Source organism: Gasterosteus aculeatus, chromosome 15 (genome assembly GCF_964276395.1).
Source record: "Gasterosteus aculeatus chromosome 15, fGasAcu3.hap1.1, whole genome shotgun sequence".
NCBI lineage: Eukaryota > Metazoa > Chordata > Actinopteri > Perciformes > Gasterosteidae > Gasterosteus > Gasterosteus aculeatus.
Window position 1 is genome coordinate 9,400,192 of NC_135703.1, and position 20,120 is coordinate 9,420,311.

General features: G+C 46.1%; 1 protein-coding gene across 2 annotated transcripts; it reads right to left on the bottom strand.

The window, feature by feature from the left end:
* Nucleotides 1-15,016, bottom strand: LOC120832785 (SLIT and NTRK-like protein 3). Of its 2 annotated transcripts, none has more exons than XM_040199370.2 (7): nucleotides 14,871-15,016; nucleotides 11,932-12,213; nucleotides 11,537-11,788; nucleotides 11,205-11,320; nucleotides 10,008-10,937; nucleotides 8,522-8,741; nucleotides 1-2,552 (listed from the first exon to the last, which is right to left on the bottom strand). In XM_040199370.2, exons 2-7 carry the CDS (start codon nucleotides 12,145-12,147, stop codon nucleotides 1,410-1,412), a joined length of 2,877 nt encoding a protein of 958 aa, XP_040055304.2. In that variant the 5' UTR covers nucleotides 12,148-12,213; nucleotides 14,871-15,016; the 3' UTR covers nucleotides 1-1,409. The 2 variants fall into 2 exon arrangements, with proteins under 2 accessions (XP_040055304.2, XP_040055305.2); XM_040199371.2 differs by having other exon boundaries at nucleotides 14,741-14,962.
* Between the last annotated feature and the right edge of the window lie 5,104 nt (nucleotides 15,017-20,120).

The window sequence follows — 20,120 nt, forward strand, 5'->3', positions numbered from 1 at the left end:
TTTTTACGTAGCACCCTTTATTGTATTTCGTGGGTCGGCGGTAAGAAGGCTGAACCAGATGCAGAATCATCCTATACATTAATATAACATGACCCTTTGCAGGAGAGCTTCAACACGCAAAAACTAAGAATAAATATATTCACAACTGCCTCTACTATTGGTAGGAGATGAAAGCATAAAAAGGTACCTCCGTAAAAGATAATAATCAATAGTTGAATTAAGTGTCTGTCCGTCTTCTTTTGACAGAAGAAAAAAATGCCTTCAGGTCCTGTAGTTTACGTCCATTGTTTTTTTGCCATTTAAATTTCCTCTGAGAAATACTTAAAAATCAATACAACAACCTGTGTGCCTTTGTCCAATGAAAGAAAGCGGAAAGCAGAGGTCCTTGTGGCCTTCTTTAGTCTGGCTGATTAAGAAATCCAAAATGCATCCATTGCCACAATGTCCTTCTGTGCGTCGGCCTTCCTTTGTTTTGTCTTGCATTACAAAAAATAACTTCTGTATCCTTTCATCCATTAAAACCAGAATCTTTTCATCATTTCACATATTAATCAGCCACACCTGGATGTGTGGCCCATCTAGCTCTGGGAAAAATCAACTGGATAAGCAAATTAAGTTAACTGGATGAGATGAGAATGAACTGAACTGCATACAAACAACTCCAATATTTACTGGGTATATTATCCTTTTTGGCGCATCCAGGGAATGCAATTATGCGGCGGCTTTGATTGCTTTCAGTCTCAGTCGTCCATCAGCGTCCCATCCGTTGGTAGTCAAACCTCTTTGTTTAGATAAATAGATCTGTATTCATAGAAAAATAAGCATTGACCACACTGCTGGCTGTTCATTGCTAAGGCACTTGGCTGTTTTCAGTCATTTATCTCCCTCTCGCTTTGCTTCTTTATCCATCTTAACCGGCGTCCACCCGGTTTGCTCCACACCCTCTGACTCTCGCAGTTTATGACTCTGTGTTCGATGTTGCGAAGAGCCCGATAATGTGAACACAGACGCCCACCACCGGCACACTGTCTCCTGCTCATTGTGGCGCCGAGTAGAAAAACGGAGCCTCTGTACTTTTTGATTGTGAGGCGTAATAGAGGGAGAAGAAGAGAAAAAAAATCAGTAGGAGTTGCAGCTGAAGTTTGGCCTCCAGGCAGAGATCTGGGATCAGCAAATCCTTGCCAAATACCAACCTATACGACAGTAGTGGGGAAAACACAAAAACTGACCTCAACTCGTTATCCAGGAATAAACATGTGTGTAGTGTGGTCCCGCTCCCCCACAGGCTCCTCGAAAAGCCACAGGAGTCATTGTTACTGTATGATTCATCACCACTGAGGCGGATGATAAGGATACAACTGAAGCAGGAAGAGGAGGAGGAGGAGGAAGAGGAAGAGGGGAGGGGGTGTTTAAAACTGGTAAGACCGGTCCAGCACCTCCATGTAGTCCGGTGTGGTCCTCAGCCTGGCTCTTTGCTCCCCTGCTCCCTGCTCGCTCTGGCTGCCGTTGCCACCGCCCACAGCGGAGCCGGCGCTGCTGACCACAATCGTTTCGTCGGGTCTGGCGTCCTGATTGGAGTCTTGGGGGTGAGGGTAGCAGGGCGGTGGCCTTGCGTACCTGTCGGGCAGATCCCTGAACTCCGGGGCAGAGAGTCTGAAGAGGCAGTCCACCAGTTCGACCTTAGGGGTCGGGCCTTGGCTGTCGATCACCGTCGGGCAGAGGATGCCGTTCCCGTGGAGGCCGGGGAGCGGCCCCATTGCTCCCGTGACGGTGTTGATGGGCGATGAGGACACTTCCAGAGTCCACTCCCTCTGCTTCTCTGCTGCGGAGCAGTACCCTCCCTTGATCTCTTTGGGAGAAACAAACGTCTGCTGTGGCCGCTGTTTCACGGCTGCGTCCGGCTCCTCTTTGTAGATGGGGTTGCTACACATGTGCGGGCCGGCAGCGGGGTTGGTGCCTTTACCTTTCAGCACGGCCTCTTGGGGCAAGATGGTGTCGTACACGTGGCCGTGTTCGGTGGGAGGCGGAGGCGGCGTCTCCGGCAGGCCGTGGTGGTGGTGGTGGTGGTGGTGATGCGTCTGCTCGGTGAAGATGCCACATTCCATCTGGATGCCCGCCAAGTCTACCTCTCCCTGGCGACGGAACGGCAGCTTGTCCCTCCTCCTCAGGGCATAGGCGATCAGTGCCGCCGCCGCAAAGAATGCAGACACAAACAACACCAGCAGGCTGAGCACTAACACCGACAGAGGGATTGAATCCTTCCCCGGAGGGATCAGCGGCCCCAGCCCCGAGCCGGGGTAGCCAACCGACACGCCGCTGTCTGCTGCTGTGGAGGTGGCTGTCTGCTCCTCCTGCTCCCGGTCCTCCTCCTGGGGTTCCAGCTCAGGGCAGAGCAGCTCCATGGAGAGGGAGCGGAGATCCACTCCTTTGGTCTTCTCTGGGGAATGGCAGACCACCTCTCCCACCACCACCACGGCACTGAGCCCCTCCAGCCAACGCTTCAACGGAGCTGCTTCACAGTTGCACTCCCAAGGGTTCTGCTGCAGGTCCACCTGGGGGAACACATAACGTCACAGCGCTTTGTCATTGTTTAACAGTACACTAATTACTTTGTGAAGTGCAAACAGAAAGTACATAATTTAGCTGAGATTCTTGTGTTGTACTGCATATTGGTCTTTTGCTATAGATGAAAACAATAAAAATGCTGTTTTGTCAGCTTCCTTTGCCTCTGACTAGAGTCTTTCTGCATTTGCATAATACAACACAGCTCTACTTTTTAATGATTTGTTTTGAATATGCAGATGATGCAAAGCCCTGATTAATGTAAATAATGTTGTTGAAGATGAAGTTTCCTCAATGGCTGTGCACAGGCACGATGCATTAATGCAGAGCAACTGGGCAGTGGCCAATTCAAGTTACACATCTACGAGGGCTCTCTTTGAAAGTGGTTCACAGGTGGGCTACAGCAGGTTGTAGGAACATTTCAGTTAACAATAAAGACCACTCAGAGTTTGTATGAGTGGTTATTGACAAAACTCACCGGCAGGATTTGTGTGACGAGTCACAGCACTTTGTTTTTTAACAAGACGGAATGTGATGCAACTCTCCCCTTTGCCACAATCCAATAGGTGTGTGTGTGTGTGTGTGTGTGTGTGTGTGTGTGTGTAAATCCATTTGCTCATTGCCAGCTATTGATTGAGTGTCCTAAAAAAAACCTCAGATATTCACTTTGCATTCACATTTTGAAAAGGGTAAAGCAGATTATGCACAAAAGGAATCACTCTCGTCACATTGTATTGCCTGCAGAGCTGATCTGTTCCATATCTTTAGCAATGACACTGGCAATGAAAGCTGTTATCCTCTCTGTCACTCTTCCAAGGTGCACGCACAAATGTTGTCGTGCTAATTTGGTTAGGTCAACACGTCTGCAGAGAAAGATAGATGATATTTTAGATGATTCAGCATTGCCATGGTATGACTTCTTCATCTCTATGCCCCGGACAGAACAACAGGATGCTCCATCCCTTTATTGGAGATCCCAATGTGGGCTTTTGTGAGGCTCACATAATGACATAATTGCGATTGAAGGGTGAGTAGAAACAACAATATGCTGCAGTTTTAACTGAATTTGAACACTTCCACGACATTAAAGGTCGACTGATTCAGGTTTGCCTTGTTACTGCGTCATTGTGACACGACTGTGATTCAGCATCAATGCACATTAAAAAACAAAAATGTAGATAAACAATCATATGACCAGAAAACCTAAAAAAGCAGCATGTTTTTTAGAGTTTAATAACTTTCATAACTACAATCCTCCATCTGGTTGAAATTCTTGAAGCATTTTATTCCGGGTATGTTTGCCTTCACATCCCAAGGGCTCTATCCCCTTCTCTTTTGTAAGCATCTGTCCAACGTTTCCAACACTGCTTACAATTTATACGCCTGGTCACCTAGTGTGTGATTTGCTGTCAACTTGTCAATCAAACCCTTGTTTTGAAGGGAAATTATGAGCCCTCAGTTGGCCCGACAGGTGTGAGTGTTGGAGAAAATGCGAATGTATGAATCCCATTTTATTTTGAACATAAAGCAGTAAAGTTGTTCGACTTAAAAAGTCTGGTATTGGTAATATATAATCATCATAGGGTATACGATATGGTAGCAGAAGCAAACAGCCAGCGTTCTCAATGTAACATTCTACATTTTGAGTTTTTCTTATCATCATAATAAGGGAGAAAAAAAAAGAAAAAAAAAAAAGCTTTCGACCCAAAATAATGCCATTTCGGATGGAAACTGCCATGCTTCAGCCGCAGACGGTTCAATTTGGCTCTTGTGGGTTTTTATCATCATGACGCAGATCAAAGATCAAGCAATAATTGTCCCAAATTTACTTGGGAGCCATTAAAAAAAGAAACCTTCAGGCAAGAAATTTAAGATTCTCTCGGCGTGTCTTATAATTGACCACTTTGCCCAAACAGAAATATCCTGTCAGTCACCAGAATTGCTCTAGTTAGAAATATAGCTGTTGTACTGTAAGCAGGTTCCGGACATTCTGGCACGGGGATCCTGCTGTACTCCCTGGTGACGAGACGCCTCGGAGCCTCGGCTTGCCAAGCCTTCTCCACCCTGATGAATGTGTTTCATTGTCCTTTGAATAATACACAGGCCAGATGAAAAGAGTGCATTAGAAGAAGAATCTGCAGCACCTGCAAAATTTTTTTTTTTTAAATGTGTACATTGGAAAGCAGCCTTCATAAAGGTTATGTGAGATGCTACGCACACAAAGCGTTATGAATGCGTCAAACCCGCTCAGGGACACTCTCAAATTCTAAACACCTTGAATGCATTTAAAGAGATATTTTTATTTTTTATAAGTGTTGCAATTTACTTTGATAGTGTACTCCCGCTCCGTTTGCTTGCCTCATCGACTTCTACCTCTGATAGTGATTTCCTATATTTCCCAGAGCAACATCAACAACCCTTCTGGAAGGGGCACAGGCTCGTTCTATCCGGGGGCTTGTGTTTCATGTAGGTGGAGATGGAGCGGTACTAATAGTGAGGAGCAAAGAGCAAGGGTTTCTGGTCCATTGAGGCTATTGTCGGTAGAGAAATTGGCATCTCTGGGTGATTGCAGACCATCAGTGCAACATGAGAAGAGACCCGTAATCTTTTATTCTGGGGGAAATAACAAACACTCACTTTTAATGTTGCAGTATTAGATATTTGGGTTTTCCTTTTTGGGCGTTTGCTAAAAAACCTCCATGTTATGTATACGTTTATAGATTACATGACAAATTTCTTCCCTATTGCCTGCAGAGAAATAGAATATTATACTACAAAAACAATTGTGATTAAATAAAAATATACTACAATAATTATTCTTGTATGTATCATAAACCCCAACAGACAATTGAATAAAAGTGCGTATTAATAAAAAACGGTGGGGAAATCCTGCTCACGGTTTTGCACACTGAACTATCATCTTTTAGGACTGTGTAACATTTTGTTGACTCTACTTGCATTTACTTGATGGGACTATCTTGCATTCTGGAAAATGCATTGTTACGCTTGTTAAATGACGGGACTTTTATCGAGCTTTTTGTGTTTATCTCTCATTCGTGTGTGTTTTTGCTGTGCTGTGCGGTTTCAAGTGCTCTATCGGCAGATATTGTTAAAGAAAAGGAAACGTATACAACTTGTTTTCAGTGCATAAACACATCCACTGGTTTATTTTGTGCCAACCAACCAACTGAAAATAATGTAAAGACTAAGAGAAGTAAATGTATACTGACAGCTAATCTTTTAATAGAATCTCGTAATGAATTTCGTGGCTATAATTACCTCTATACCTGACTATCAGTTGAGTTCTAGACTTGAATCAATGTTAATAGTATTAAGACCTGTTTTGACTGTCCCAGCTGCTGGCTCGCCACCACAGTCGCATTCCTTAAATATTAGATTCAATAGAAAGACTCTTTTGCTGGTCTGATAACAGAAAAGAAATTGGTATTTGAGGTGGAAATTATTAATCCGGTTTAAAAAAGATTCACGTTTATTAAGCCTTTGGTGGAGCAACATTCTATCTTCAAGAGCCTGTAAAAGGATTCTTAAAGCTTGGCGGAAGATGCTATATTATCATATGAAACTAGACCACCTAATGTATCTATTTGGAAACATCCATGTTAGTTTGTTGGAAAGGAGGATGAATAAAGCTGCAAAGTGGGAACACCAGCATGGCGTTTTTTGGACGGGGTCCTTTGATCTGTCCTCAAGATATGTGAAAGAAGATGGGTTCTATGGTATGAGTGTACAGACTGCCCACTATGATAATCATGTGTCTTCATGTGGTATTTTGGATGGATGTCCTTTTTTAATAATTCTGGATTTTTTAATGTAATGTAATGTATATATATATATATATACACAGTACCTCTTGACGGAATCAGGTTCCCTGTTGCCGGAGTAACAAACTAACAGTCTGCCTGCCCGATGGAGCCTCATATTAAACAGACAGGACACAAAAGGGCCATCACTCATCTCATATAACTCAACGCAAACTATTGAATATTTCCCAAAATGTCAAAATGTCCCCCTCAAAGATTAATCTGTGCAAGTATTAACTCACATTCAAATCAAACTGATAATCAGGTGATTGTTAGTTCGGTATTAAAAGATTTCCTGTCAATCCCGGTGAATTACTGTGTTGTTTTCATCCATCTTTCTGGACTGTGCATTGTTTTTCTGTCTAACATAACGCAAGGTGAGACGAGGCTGAGGAAGCTTCTTCACTGCTGCTGGCAAAGATGAGCGCGAGTGGGCTACAACATATTCTTTGCATTTACTGAGAAAGACATATGTAGCCCCGAACTGTACATATGTCTGGCACAGTCTCCTCAATTTTGTAACATTCTTTTCAAAGGGAAGACTCATTTCCCTTTGAGCTGCTATTAAATGACTAATAAAAAAACATTTTTCCTTTAATGCCTCAATGATGCTTATTTTTTTTAGATAACAGTGACATCTGTGAGGTATTAAATAATATCAGTGCATGTAGGTGGGTGTAACTGTTTAATCCCCTACTTGATGGTAACAATGACTCTAAACTGTACATACTGCTGCACATTATCAAAGTTGACAGGTTTCCTTGGTTTTTTTTTACAGCACAGGCAAACTCCAACCTCCTTCCATCTGTGTTGCCCTTTGATTTTACTGTGCAAAACACCGACAGAGCTCAGAAATCCCACTTCCAGAGCTAAAAACAGGCCTGCACCAAGTTAACAGGTGATATTATTGTCACATTATTTTCTGTGGTCCGTGGTCAGCGCTCATGTGGCTCTGTCAGAGTAACAACAAGCCTGTGAAATTCCATAAATTCACAATTAATGCATTTAAATTGAAGCAGATTTTGCATAAACATAATGGTGATATGGCGGGGCTTCATGAATAAGGCACACAATGTATCCAATTGGTGAATATCTTAAACGCTCTCCAGAGTAAAACGGCACAAAATACATTACACTTTAATACGGTTCCTTCAGCTCCATAAACCACTGTGTTCCTTCCCCTGAACAAACATTTAGAAACAGCCTCTGAACGGCTGCCCTCAGCCGCACTACCTGAGATCGGGAATTCTTCATGGAGCGTAGTAAAAATGGAAATTCACAATGACATTCAGGCTAATCCGCACCCACCATACCTCGTTCTACTCTGGCTTTCTAAGAAAAGCCTACCTTAAATTTGCTGAAGTGAGAGGAGGTAGGATGAAAAAAAAAATGTAATTTCTCGGGTTCGGCGCTTATCGGCGCGTTGTGCACGGCAACCGGTCACGGAATGCTGCAGTTAAATGTGCAGAGTAATGTCGCACACATACAGTGAACCAATGTTGTGCTTTGCACTGTCTATTTGTGTTAATTACAGCAACAATGAAAAACTTGAGGGGTTCAGCTTTCTACAGTTTAGCTCATGTTTAATACAACCACTTCTGCAAATTGAGTCACTTGCATTTATTCCAAATAGAATACCTGAGGCACAACCACGGCCCCACGTGCCACAGCAGAGCTCTCAAAACAACAGACGACACCATTGGCGGAGAAAGCTGGAACTGTGCCTGAAGCCCGGAGATCAGGGGCTGCTGGTGGTTTTACAAGCAGGTATACAGCTTGATCCAAGATTTATGCTTATTTTGTTTGGTTCCTCAAGCTGTGATAATGGCATGAGTCTTTGTGATCTATTCGTCTTTCTAATCTCATGGTCTGACATTTGAAATAAACATACTCTGTATAATTATGCACATTTTCGTTTAGCAAATCCACAGGGGTGATCTAATGATTTGTATTTTTCGACCTGCCACTGTCACTAAACTAAATGCGTGTTACTGGGCCAGCTGAAAGCTCAGTGCCAGGAATCTGACTCATTTACACACCATGTTAGCGGCTCAAAATAGTTTATTCAAGCATCCACCACCTGCACCGTGAACCCCCTCAACCATTCAGATCAAGTGCGGTCGTAGGTTTGCACCAACCTGAACCAGTCCGGTGAGATGCTCCAGCACGCCCTCCATGGGCAGGTGCAGAAGGTGGTTGTTTCTTAGATTGAGCCGAGCCAGATTAACTCCAGAAAACACGCCGAGAGGGAGGCTGCGCAGAAGGTTGGCGTTTAGGAACAACAGCTGTAGGGACGGCATGGAGTCGAGGGTCCCGGGATCAACTGCGTGGATCTCGTTGTACTCAAAATAAAGGAACCTAAAGAGAGGAGACGACACGTTGCAATATCTCTGTATACGTGGAAATAAACTAAGCATTAATATTGGAATTAGGAGGATAAATGCGACGTGGTGAAAGTTAGAGGACACTATCGCTGTACATCACTATCGATTGATATCTGACAGTAAAGATATAGAATGTGTGACAACATTACATATTATTAGTCTTAAATCTGTAGAGGGTCATGGTTCCTGATTAAAGCAATATTTATGTAAAAAGTTGTAAAAAAATGTAATTCTCCCTTTTCACAGCTGAATAACCAATTTGCATTAAATTGTGTAATTTTGTTCGGTGACTTGACTTGGCAAAATTGATATCATATTAAATTCCAAACACCTTGAATATTTACGTTTTTTTCTCAATAAATTAAATCATTGGGAGAAAGTATTATGTGGACTTTTCCCCGAAGGCCAGTGATCAAATGAAGGACCATTGGCTGTAATAAGTAATAGATATTGTTTAAATTACTTACCGCTCCCTTGCCCTGAAGTCACTAATAAAGGTTAACTAGAGGGTAAAAGGAAGACTTTAATCGTCCTGAGAGGATCTTTATTATTGATTAATAGTCAAATTAATGGGTTTCACGATGTTCTGAGCCTTATCTTGAAATATAGAGATGCTGGAGTTGAACAATGTTCCGCATACAGAGTTATTATGGCTGAAACTCTCTCATTATTTATATAGCAGAGGATGAAAGATGATCTGTTGTCTTAATCAAACACAACCATGTTTAGCTCTCTGGATGAATACAATAAATTGACTGTAGGTATTTGCCATATATATTATATAAGACATTTTCTTCATTGTAAGCTTAATCTGACAATGATACATAAGCATTTTCATAATAAGCTCTTTTCCTAAATAAGCACATTCCTGACAACATCCAGGCGCCTTATTAACACTTCTGTATGCAAATACAAAAACCCCCATTAAAGTTCACGTTGTCACTCATACCAGGCTCACACTTCAACTGAAGCGTGTCATCAGGCAGCGTGACTAACAAATAGCACTGGAAAAGAATAGGCAGCTTTTTATTTCAATCAAATTCCGGCATAATGGTAATCAAAATGTTCTGCTCAGCGCTGTGCCAGTATTACAGTGACAATTCTTTTCCAAATACTTTTAAACAAACGTCTAAATACCAAAGCTGACGAGTGGTTTTGGGTTTGGGAATTTGTTTGAAGTGCAGTGCAGGTAACGTGCTTGAAACGCAGTGGGTGATAAAAAATAGAATAAATTGCCTACCTCAGATTCTGCAGCCCCAGGAACATGTGGGGATTGAGCCTCTCCAGGTTGTTTCCGTTTAAGTAGAGGCTCCTCAGGCTCGTGAGGCCGGTGAAGGCGCCCTCCTGGAGGTACGAGATGCGGTTGTTTCCCAGGTGAAGCAGGTCAAGACTGGAGAAATTCCAGAAGTCCGTGCGATAAATCCTCTGGATTAGGTTTCCACTAAGGTACAGCTTGCGGCCGTTGAGGGGCCGGGGTGTGAGCTGGGACACATTGAGGAAGCCATTCTCCTTGCAGTTGACGGTCAGGCCCAGGTCCGTGATGTGCAGGTTGCACGTGCAGCCCATGGGACAGATGATGGGGATGGGAGGTCTTGTTTGGTAGCCGGCCACTGGGGGATTCTGGTTGGGCATCAGACTGCGGGGCGTGGGAGATATTCTGGATGGCCGAGGCCTTTTGGTCGGCCTCGGTTGCCTCTCCCTGTCTTTCCGTTCTGCCGAGGAGGATGAAGACGTGGAGGACGTGTGAGTGTTCTGGCGGGAGCCATGAACCATGGAGGAGGGTTTTGTCGGCCTGACTCGCCCGGGCTGAGAGTTGGGCTTAGAGTTCGGGGGCAAATGTTGGGGCTGTGATCCTGCTAATGGACCACCGACCCCCTCGGCTTGTAGCTCTTTATCCGGGAGGTTAGCACACAGCTCCTTGCGGGGGATTTCCCTCAGGTCCTTCCCGTGAAGGTGGAAGGGATACTCGCAGGTAACGTCCCCGACCACGGCCGTGTACGGGATCTGACCCAGCCACTGCTGCAGCTGCACGGCCTCGCAGCCACAGTTCCAGGGATTCTCCTCCAGCTGTAGCTCCATTAGGGAGCGGCCGACGTACTCCAGGGTTCCGGCATATGCCAGGCTCTTCAGACGGTTTCCCCGCAGGTCCAAGTGAGTCAGAGACACAGATCTGGAGCAAGAGGAAGAGGGAGATAGCTAGCTAGATTAGATGAAAGGACAATATGACGTTACATGAAAATAAAGGTTCACACAATCCATTGCTGACGAATCTGCTTTTATCTGATGATTAATCTGTTTTTCATGATATGAAATAGTACGACACGGAACCATTAATTCCACACTAGCACACACCGGCTAATTGTGTCCGACACTGATGTTTCTACGATCAGCCTTTGCATAATTTAAAAGCTTTGCAGAGAAATAATCAGAATATTACCTAAACAGATGAGCAGGCAAGACAGGAATCAGGTTGTCGTTGAGGATGAGAACCCGGAGCTTGTAGAGGAACCTCAGAGCACCGCTGTCAATTCTTTTGATCACGTTGTAGTCGGCCTGCAGGGGGAAAAGGGAAAATGTGATGAACATATAATTGCTGTGGTTGAAAAATAAGACTGAATGCGGCAGGGAAGCTGGCACTGAGATTCCTTCACTCCCTCCACCTGCTGGCCACTGACTATTTCTGTCACATTCCTCCATTGTAATCTTGGATATGTGTCAATGATCCTGTCAATAACGGATAATCAACCCAGAGCATCTTCCCAAACCCACCTGGAGGTATTCCAGAGCCTCTAAGCCAGCAAAGGTATCATTTCTGAAGACCTCCAGCTTGTTCTCGTGAAGGTACAGGCGTCTGAGTTTGGCCAACCCGTTGAAAGCTCCCACTCTGATGTCCTGGAGTCCATTGTTGCCAAGGTTTATCGACACAGCGTTGCCAAGGTGCTGAAACCCGTTGCTATAGAGACGCCTCAGAGAGTTCCTCTGTAGGTTGAGTTTGAAAGGGCGGACCCATGACTGTGACACCTGAATGATTAATTAGAGGTCTGATTAGTTATCTTAATAAATACATGAACTCTAACAGTTGGAGACACGCGGGGGGCACATTAGAGACAGGACAGTGCACCTGGGGACACAGTGTGTAGATGAGACGAACGATAGGACCGTACCTGGCTGGCATTGGTGAAGCTCCGGCCATCGCAGTGCACGTGCAGCACGCCTTCTTTGACCTCGCACGTGCACGGCTCGAAGCACGGCTCGTCCACTTCCTCCTCGGAGTTGTCCACCAGAGGGGTGTGCGTGGAAGTGGGGGTAGGGGTGGGTGTGTGCGACGCCCGGGACAGACACACACAGCCCAGGGCCACCAGCAGATTGACCCACTGCATCCTCCTGCTTTCTCCCACTCAGCGCAGCAGCCTGGGGCTACGGCCCGGCATCGGCCCTTCACCGCACTGCCCGGAGAGGCACAAGGTTTATGATAAATACATACGCGTGTACATTCACAAACACACACACGCACGCACACAAACTATTAAAAGAGGGCAAACAGTAAGCGAGGCGACAGCAAAAGTCAGTCCAGGATGAATCAGACTGATGATACATCACAAGCATACTAAAGCGGTCGAAAAATACAAGTTAAATCACACAGACGGCAGTGCAACGGGGTAAGAATTACATTACACTGGAATAATGATGTAAAGACCAACTGGAGGACACGCTATGTGCAGTTTGCCAAAAACAATCTCTCAGCGGCTACCTATTTTTTGAACTGTGAATTAAAATACGGACATTGGACAACGTTTTATAATTTTCAGAGTGGCTTTCTGGACAAATGAGGGTTGGGAGGGGCAAAGCTGAAATGTCACGCACGTGTTTTCTTAATGCAATATGAATTTAGGTGAATGCAAATCAGACCCATAATGCTTCAGTCTAATGAACTGCTCCATTTAATAAAATGAATGGCAATCAGAGAACAAAGGGGTGAGCCACAAAAAAAAGAACCCATATTACCAATCAGCAGAATATGTTAGGTTATCAACAGCCATCAAGTCCTGTCATCATCATTAACGTGGTAGTGACACTAGAGTGAAAGCGTCGCTGAAAATCCAAACTCTTCAAAATGTTCAAAAGAGCTGATTTGAAGGCAGTGCGGTGACAGGCAGCGGCATGAGCCGACGATGACGTTGATGGTGGTGACAAGGACGGCTCCGCTTTACCAACAGACAGAGAACAGTCGCAGCAGCCCTTGAAACAAATAATGATATTACAAAAACAGCTGAGATGCGAGTCTCGCAAGGAGATATTTCCTCTCAAGTCTTAATGACATCTAAATTGGATGAAGCATCTCGATCCGCTCATCCAGCGCTGAAGACCGCCATGCAGAATGCAATAATGATCATCATGGTATGGTATAGCTGTAATCACACCGCAATAATCTAGCATCAGCGAGTTAGACAAGGATGCAGCGGCGAAAACATCACCGCCCTGGAGAGGAAGAGCAATCACAGAGATGATTACGACGGGGAGAGATGAACAGGGAGGTGGGAAATGAGAGACGGGCGAGGAGGGAAAGGAAAAGAGGGAACAGGGTGCAGGAATGGAGCAACGGAGAGGCAGACAGAAAGGGAAGAGTAATGGGCAAAGTGCAGGTACAAAAGGATGAGGAAAAGGGTGAGGTGGGAGAGAGGAGTGGGATTGCATAAGCAGCAAGAAGTCAGTCAAGGCTGCCACTCAGGAGGAGAGCTCACAGTGAAAGAGCTGAAATCTGATATTGATTACATCAAAGCCCTCCTCTCGCCCTGCACACAATGTACGCCTGCATCGCCGAGAAACAACGCCAGAGCGGAGTCACATGTGGGTGCGAGTGTGTGTGTGTGTTGAAAACAATGTGAGAAAGGTCAAACCATATCCCAAAAAGTGCGCTTTCCTTGCCAAGTCCAGAACCAGGTATCTAGACACGCGTGTAGGAGTGTGCGCTTTTATAACAAACACGCTATAATGATGCAATCCCGTTGACATTCTGTCACCCCAACAACAAAAGCAAGTGAAAAGCAAGCCTTTTTTTTCCTTGTGATGTGAGGACAATCCACCCATTTTTTAAAGTGTTTTGGACCGTGAAGATTTACAGGAGAAAATATTAAATCTAGGCCATGATGCTCAATAGTGTTTGACAAATTGGAATATGACAGAGAATAGAACCCATTCACAGTCCCAGTAGGTCTCGGTATTCATCAAATGCACTGTGTATTGCTGGGCCCGAAGCCCCCTATGTGGAGGAGATCAATACTGAGTACGGATAGAGCACTGGGATCCCTCCTGGTGGACGGCCATGTCTCCTTAATAAGGAGAAACACACTCGAGCCTCTTTCCTCAATCAGCCGAGTGGACTAGTCAGCAGTCGGCATAGCTCTGCATCATTATGGCAACCACAAAGCAAAGGACTAATGTGTTGAGTGGTGACAGCGCAGCACAATCCAAAACTCCGTCCGTCCGTCTGTCCGTCTGAAAACAGGTCTGACAGGTGTGCCAATCCATCCCTGATGTCTCTTGAGTCTCTCTCGCTCTGGAGGTTTTTTTTTTTTTTTTTTACTCCGCTCTCTCCTCTAGACCTGCACACTGACGCAAGCGAACCAGAGGTGACGGTCACTGCTGATTCCTCACCATTTTATTCATGTCACATAATTCCAGTGTCTACCTCTCCGTCCTCTCTGTCCGTCAGAACACACAGAGCCTCACCAAGCATCCCACTGGCTTTTCGCACGGGCCCCTGCTCCCAACACAGACCTGCACTATCAAACAAGCAGCAGCGGCACCACAGCTCAAATGCATGCATGGAGCTATCAGCCTGGATTGCCCACAGCCATCCAAGAAAATCAATTAGCCCCTAACATTACAGCGAACACATTGTGATAGTTTGCAGAATTAAAGCATGACCAATTAAACAGCCGAGTCATTAACACAAGCTATAAAGACCTTTACCAGGCTATGTATGGAAATCCTTGGCAGAGTAACGCAATCCAATTGCATTCCCCATTGTCTGTCTCTCCTCAGCAGCCTCTCTGATCCACACAGCGACGCTTAGCAGAGCAGGGATGCGGGTAATACTCACTCAGTCCGCCGCCAAAGAATTAGGGAACGACCGAGAAAACACTTTAGAGGCTGACTGTCGACATGTCGTTCACATTCAGCCGCACTCCTCTCCCTCTCTCCCCTCCTGTAGCAGCTCAGGCGGATGGGGGGGCGGGGGGGGGCGCAGGGGGCGGGTGGGCGGGGGGGGGGGGGGACGTGATAAGACTGCAATGAGGTGGAAGATAAAAACCCGGAGAGAGAGAGAGAGAGAGAGAGAGAGAGAGAGAGAGAGAAATAGATTGAAGAAGAAGAAAAAAACCCGATTGGCTTTAGGATGCAGGTCCGCTCCTCCGCCGTGCAGCCCGCGGGAGCTGCGGCACTGGACCGCTGGAGAGGAGAAGTGCAACGCGCGGAGTTGTTGCCTGCGTGGTGATGGAGATTCCTCTCTTCATTTCAAACACAACTGGGTAATTCATAGAGGAGAAAGGGGAGTGGGGGGGGGGGGGGGGGCTGGTGGAGGGGGGAGGACAGACGGGCCTGGAATTAATCATGCAATAAGGCGGCGCGCAACTGCAAGTTTTGTGTATGAGGCGTACGAGCGCGCAGGGCGCGTTCCTCCACGAACAGAAGAGCCCGTTCACTTCCTCATCATAAACAGATTACAGGAGGCACAACGGAGTCAACAATGGGCCCCCATAAACTTTCTCCTCGCGTGTGCAGTCTGGTAAAGATACTCGCGACTGTTCAGCTATACCGACAATAATTTATAATCTCATTAGTTTATTCATTTCTCCTCCTGCCCTTAAGCGCCGACGGATTTTGCGAGACCGATGTGTGTTACCATGGCGACCCGTGCCAGCTGGCTTCGTCGCGCACGTCTACGCACGCGCGAGTGTGCGAGCACGCGCCCGGCATCGGTCGGGAAAACTGTGGTGACTTTTATTGGGAGATTACAGAGAGGCCTGGATGTTTGCGCGGCCTACATCAAAACACCTGTCTTGCCAAATGGAAACGGTGGGCGCAACAGATGGTGCAGAAACTGCAGAGCAATGGACCCCCCCCCCTCCCCCTCTCCTGCAACGTACTCGGGCTAACCACAGGCTGGGTGGCTGCTGCTCTATCAATAGCTGCAGACTCTTAAGTGGCAGCAGGGCAGGTATGGACCCCCTGTGTGCGCCCGGGGTCCCAAGTGGACCAATGGCACTCCATCAAGGACTGCGTGGCGCCACAATGTTGAACACAAGCATTCAAAAGCGTTCAAATGTCCTTCAGCCGGCTTCATGGCTGAAGGAAAAGACTTAATAACAACATGTCTTCTACATTACTGAGCTGAAAGTTCAATTTTCAGTTCAATTTCACATTGATTTCAGCGTGCATTAAGGTGAATCACCTTGAGGAAATGGAGAGGTGCCTCTCTGCCTCACACACGCCCTCCCCTTCCTCTCTGCATCCCCCGGCATACCTCTCCCTACAGCAGCGGAGGGGAGAGCTCTCCCTGGAGATTCCTATCTGAAACAGTAACAGAGACGGTTCCAGTAATATCAGGAAGACGCCGATGATGGTTATAGATTTCAGGGCTCTCAGGTGCATTAGGCTGTATTACCGCTTCTCCACAAGGCTACTTAATGCTCACTTACAATGGAAATAGGCCGGCTGATGCCAGGCATGTATGCACAGCCACATGCATTTGTGGAGATTGCTAACAGACCCATGCAGACATTCAGGCCATCTTCAAGAAGCGGGGCTGCAGCTGACGTTTATGAATAAGGGTTTGGCACTGAGCTATTGTTTCCAGCTCTGTGGTCGGTGATGCCAGATCAGCACCAGGGATAATGTGATCCCAGACCTCGGGCAATATCTTCTCCTTCAGAGTGCAACGATGCCCGTGACGGGGAATCTGGGAGAAAAACACTCACTTTCCTCACCGTAGCGTTGCCGTTGAACCGTGGAGGCTCCCTAGATTAAGAAAACAAACGGAGAGGAACTGAGAGAAGATGGCTATCGGGCACCATCAGATACCTGCACGTCTGTTCTCCAGGGGCAGGAGCTGCTTTGAGCACATAAAGCACTTTTTTGGAGCGTTGACGGCGCCTCTAAAGTAGGGGATCTATTTATACTGGCCTAGTGCTGTCTGTGGAGCTGTCCAGCGCTGAAATGGATGGGGATTCATGCTGTTTCCCTTCAGCCACTTCTCCTTTCTTCCTCCTCCGCTTTCTGTCTCTCCAAAGCCTTTTTCTTTCTCTCCTCTAAATTAATTCTGTCAGATCATACTCCCTATATTTTCTCTTTCTCCCCACCCCTCTCTTTTCCCTTTCTCCCCTCTTTACTTTCGGATTTGATTCTCCTGGGCTCCAGTCAATTCAGACTGGTTTACACGCCGTTCTGTCTTGGATTTCTCCCCTTTTGTTTTCCTCCCCCCTACTCTGTCTTCTGTTTGTGTCCACTTTGGACACATTGCGGGAAGTGGTCAGGCCGTTTTTTGCAGCTCCCTCCAATTATGCTCTTTTTCTCGAGATATCCACCGGGACTGCCTTGCATGCACGATTGCACAGACACTCAAGACTTGAGGACTAGCAGACACGCTGACGACAGCAAGAACATGGTTTATTCCTCTCCCATCCAGATCCATGGGTCAGAAAAACTCCTCAAAGCCATCCACGCTGTTCGCATAACGTTGCGCTGTCCTTTCACATGTGTTTTGGGTTTCTTTAAGGCCCGCACTGCCCCCGGTCTTTAGTTGCTCGGTGGAACGAGGCAATCAGAGAGGCACACAAGGGCATCCTGCACTCTGTGGAATAGAGAAGAAAGCAAGTGGAAGACAGCAGGGCAGAGGGAGATGGAAGGAGGGAAAGGAAAATAACATTCCAGTTGAACGAGAGAGTTAGAGGGAGACAACAAGCAGTGGGGATTTGGAGGTCTGTGAGGGGCTGGGTGGTGAGGGGAGAGGGGGGAGGTAAAGGAGAAGGGATAGGGACCAACAGGAGGCTGGATATGCTGATGGGGGGATGGGGAGGGTGGGAGAGGTGGGAGCGGGGGGCAGGAGGACAGGTGGTTTTTGTCATTAGCTGCAGATTAAAGTAGAGGGCAGCTACAGAGGACTCACCTCTGATTCACACAGCATCACTGCAGGCAAGGACAAGCGTCCCGGGGGACATGAAACACATGAGCACACATGAGCACACATGAGCACACATGCTGGAGGAGTAGTGATTCACAGCGTTACCCAGAGGCTCACGAACACACACATGTATAGGCATACAACACCCCCTCCTCAGTTAGCTTAGCCACACGCAAGATACACCGTGACTCACAATAACATGCCGACTCCCACACACATGCCACATGCAGTGAGCTACCGCACGCACACACATACACATACACACACGTACACACACATACACACTGCGGAGCTAATTAATCAAATCCCCTGTTTTAATTAGGATCCAAATCAGTTGCTGCTGGAACCCTGACCCCTTGAATTCTCAAGGTAAAGTCTTGTTGCTGCTGCCTCCAATATCTCTCCAGGAAGTTTCACAATACCTACAATGATCCAGCCGGCTGCATTCTACATTGCACACATGGACATCTCAGGCGGACGCATTTTTATTTCCTGAGAGGCTCGGGGTGCCCAATCCGAACTTCAATTTGGGCCTGCTCATAGGGAGGGGTACAAAAGTGGAAAGAAATTGGAATTATGACGGCTCACGATGCAGCAGCGCTAACACCATGTACCTGACCATGAAAAGGCCATGTGTGCCAGCATTAAGGGGGAGGTTCATGATTTGCAGGGGCCTGTCCAATCGATCCCTAACACAAGCCCTGCCATTCTGCTCTGAGAGTTTCCACGTGGTGGAGAGGCATGTAAAGGCACTTTCACACAGTTGTAATAGGCTGCTTATCTTCGTTATTACCGCAGCCTTGCAATTTCAGCCGAGCAATGGCCCCGTACTCACAGGGCTGCAGCAGTACGCCTGCGAACTTTGCTCCAAAAACCGAACTTTTGCTCCAAAAACCCCATTCATATATGAATGGAACCTTTGAGGCAACACTATAGTGTGTTGCCTCAAAGGTTCCATTAGTGATTATATATTTGCGAGAATCCACTCAGTACCTTTTTTTTCGGACTGCTCCAGAGCAAGTCAGGGGAATCGATATTTAACAATAACATTTCTGTTAATTGTAATCACTTTGGGGAAATATTTATTCAGGTCCATTTTAAGCAATGCGGTTGTTTAAATGTGGTTTATCTTCCACCATTTGGAACTACGGGCTGAGAAAACTCAACAAACTGTTGTGGAAGCACGCTGCTGTCATCTGCACCGGGTGTCTTAAATTTAGATCAGGGGAAGACTGGACTTGATGAATTAAAAGAGGAGAGGATGCCAAGTAAAGCCATTAGGATAGAGGAACTCAGGCATGTGTCTGGCTCACCGGTTGTCATGGTTGCGGTGTTTATCACCTCTTTCTGCCGACAGGAGCCCAGGGGCAAATCAGATTGGCTTCAGACAGAGAGACACAGCGAGAGAGAGGGAGTTGGTGAGTGAGGGGGAGGACATATTGGCACAGTGGAGGGGTGAAATGCCAACACACTGCAGAGGGGAGTCTGAGGAAGGACATTGGACAAATGTCAATGTGGCTGATTCATGATAAGATTTAGTTTTTAACCATTTGACTGGGAATTGAAGTTTAAAGGAAGACTATATTACTATAATTGCGAGGGGATCATCAATCAATCTCTTACAAAGTCTTACTTAAAATTAATTTTATTGTTACTGACCTCGGGTTCATCCAATTTCAACATTTTAAAAAGAAAATTCTTTAAAAGCACCTTTTTTCTACCTTTCATACTTTGATGTCTCAAAGGACCACAATAAACATGCATACTTAAAATGATAAATTCTTGACAATCCCTGAAATCTGAGAAACTACAGGCATGTAATAGAAGCATCTACATCCCAGACTCTAAATCTAAATCACAGACTTGATCTCAGATCAAAAATCAGGTGTTACGTTTTGCCCAACATCCCTTGTGGCCTATGCCTGCCACCTAGTGGGCCCCTAAACCAATAGTCCCTGTTTGGAACCTTAAGCAGGTGCATTAAGTGATGTGACGGGGTAGAATTTGCATGCAGCACCGTGGCTGTCAAGAAAATTCACATCCAATTCACTTCTATATTGGCTAATGAGATGAAAAAATCCGACATTTACTGGCTATGACAAGTGGTCGATTGAACATCCTCAATCTAACAGTCATAATCATAAACAGATGGCCGGCAGCTGCTGCTTACAT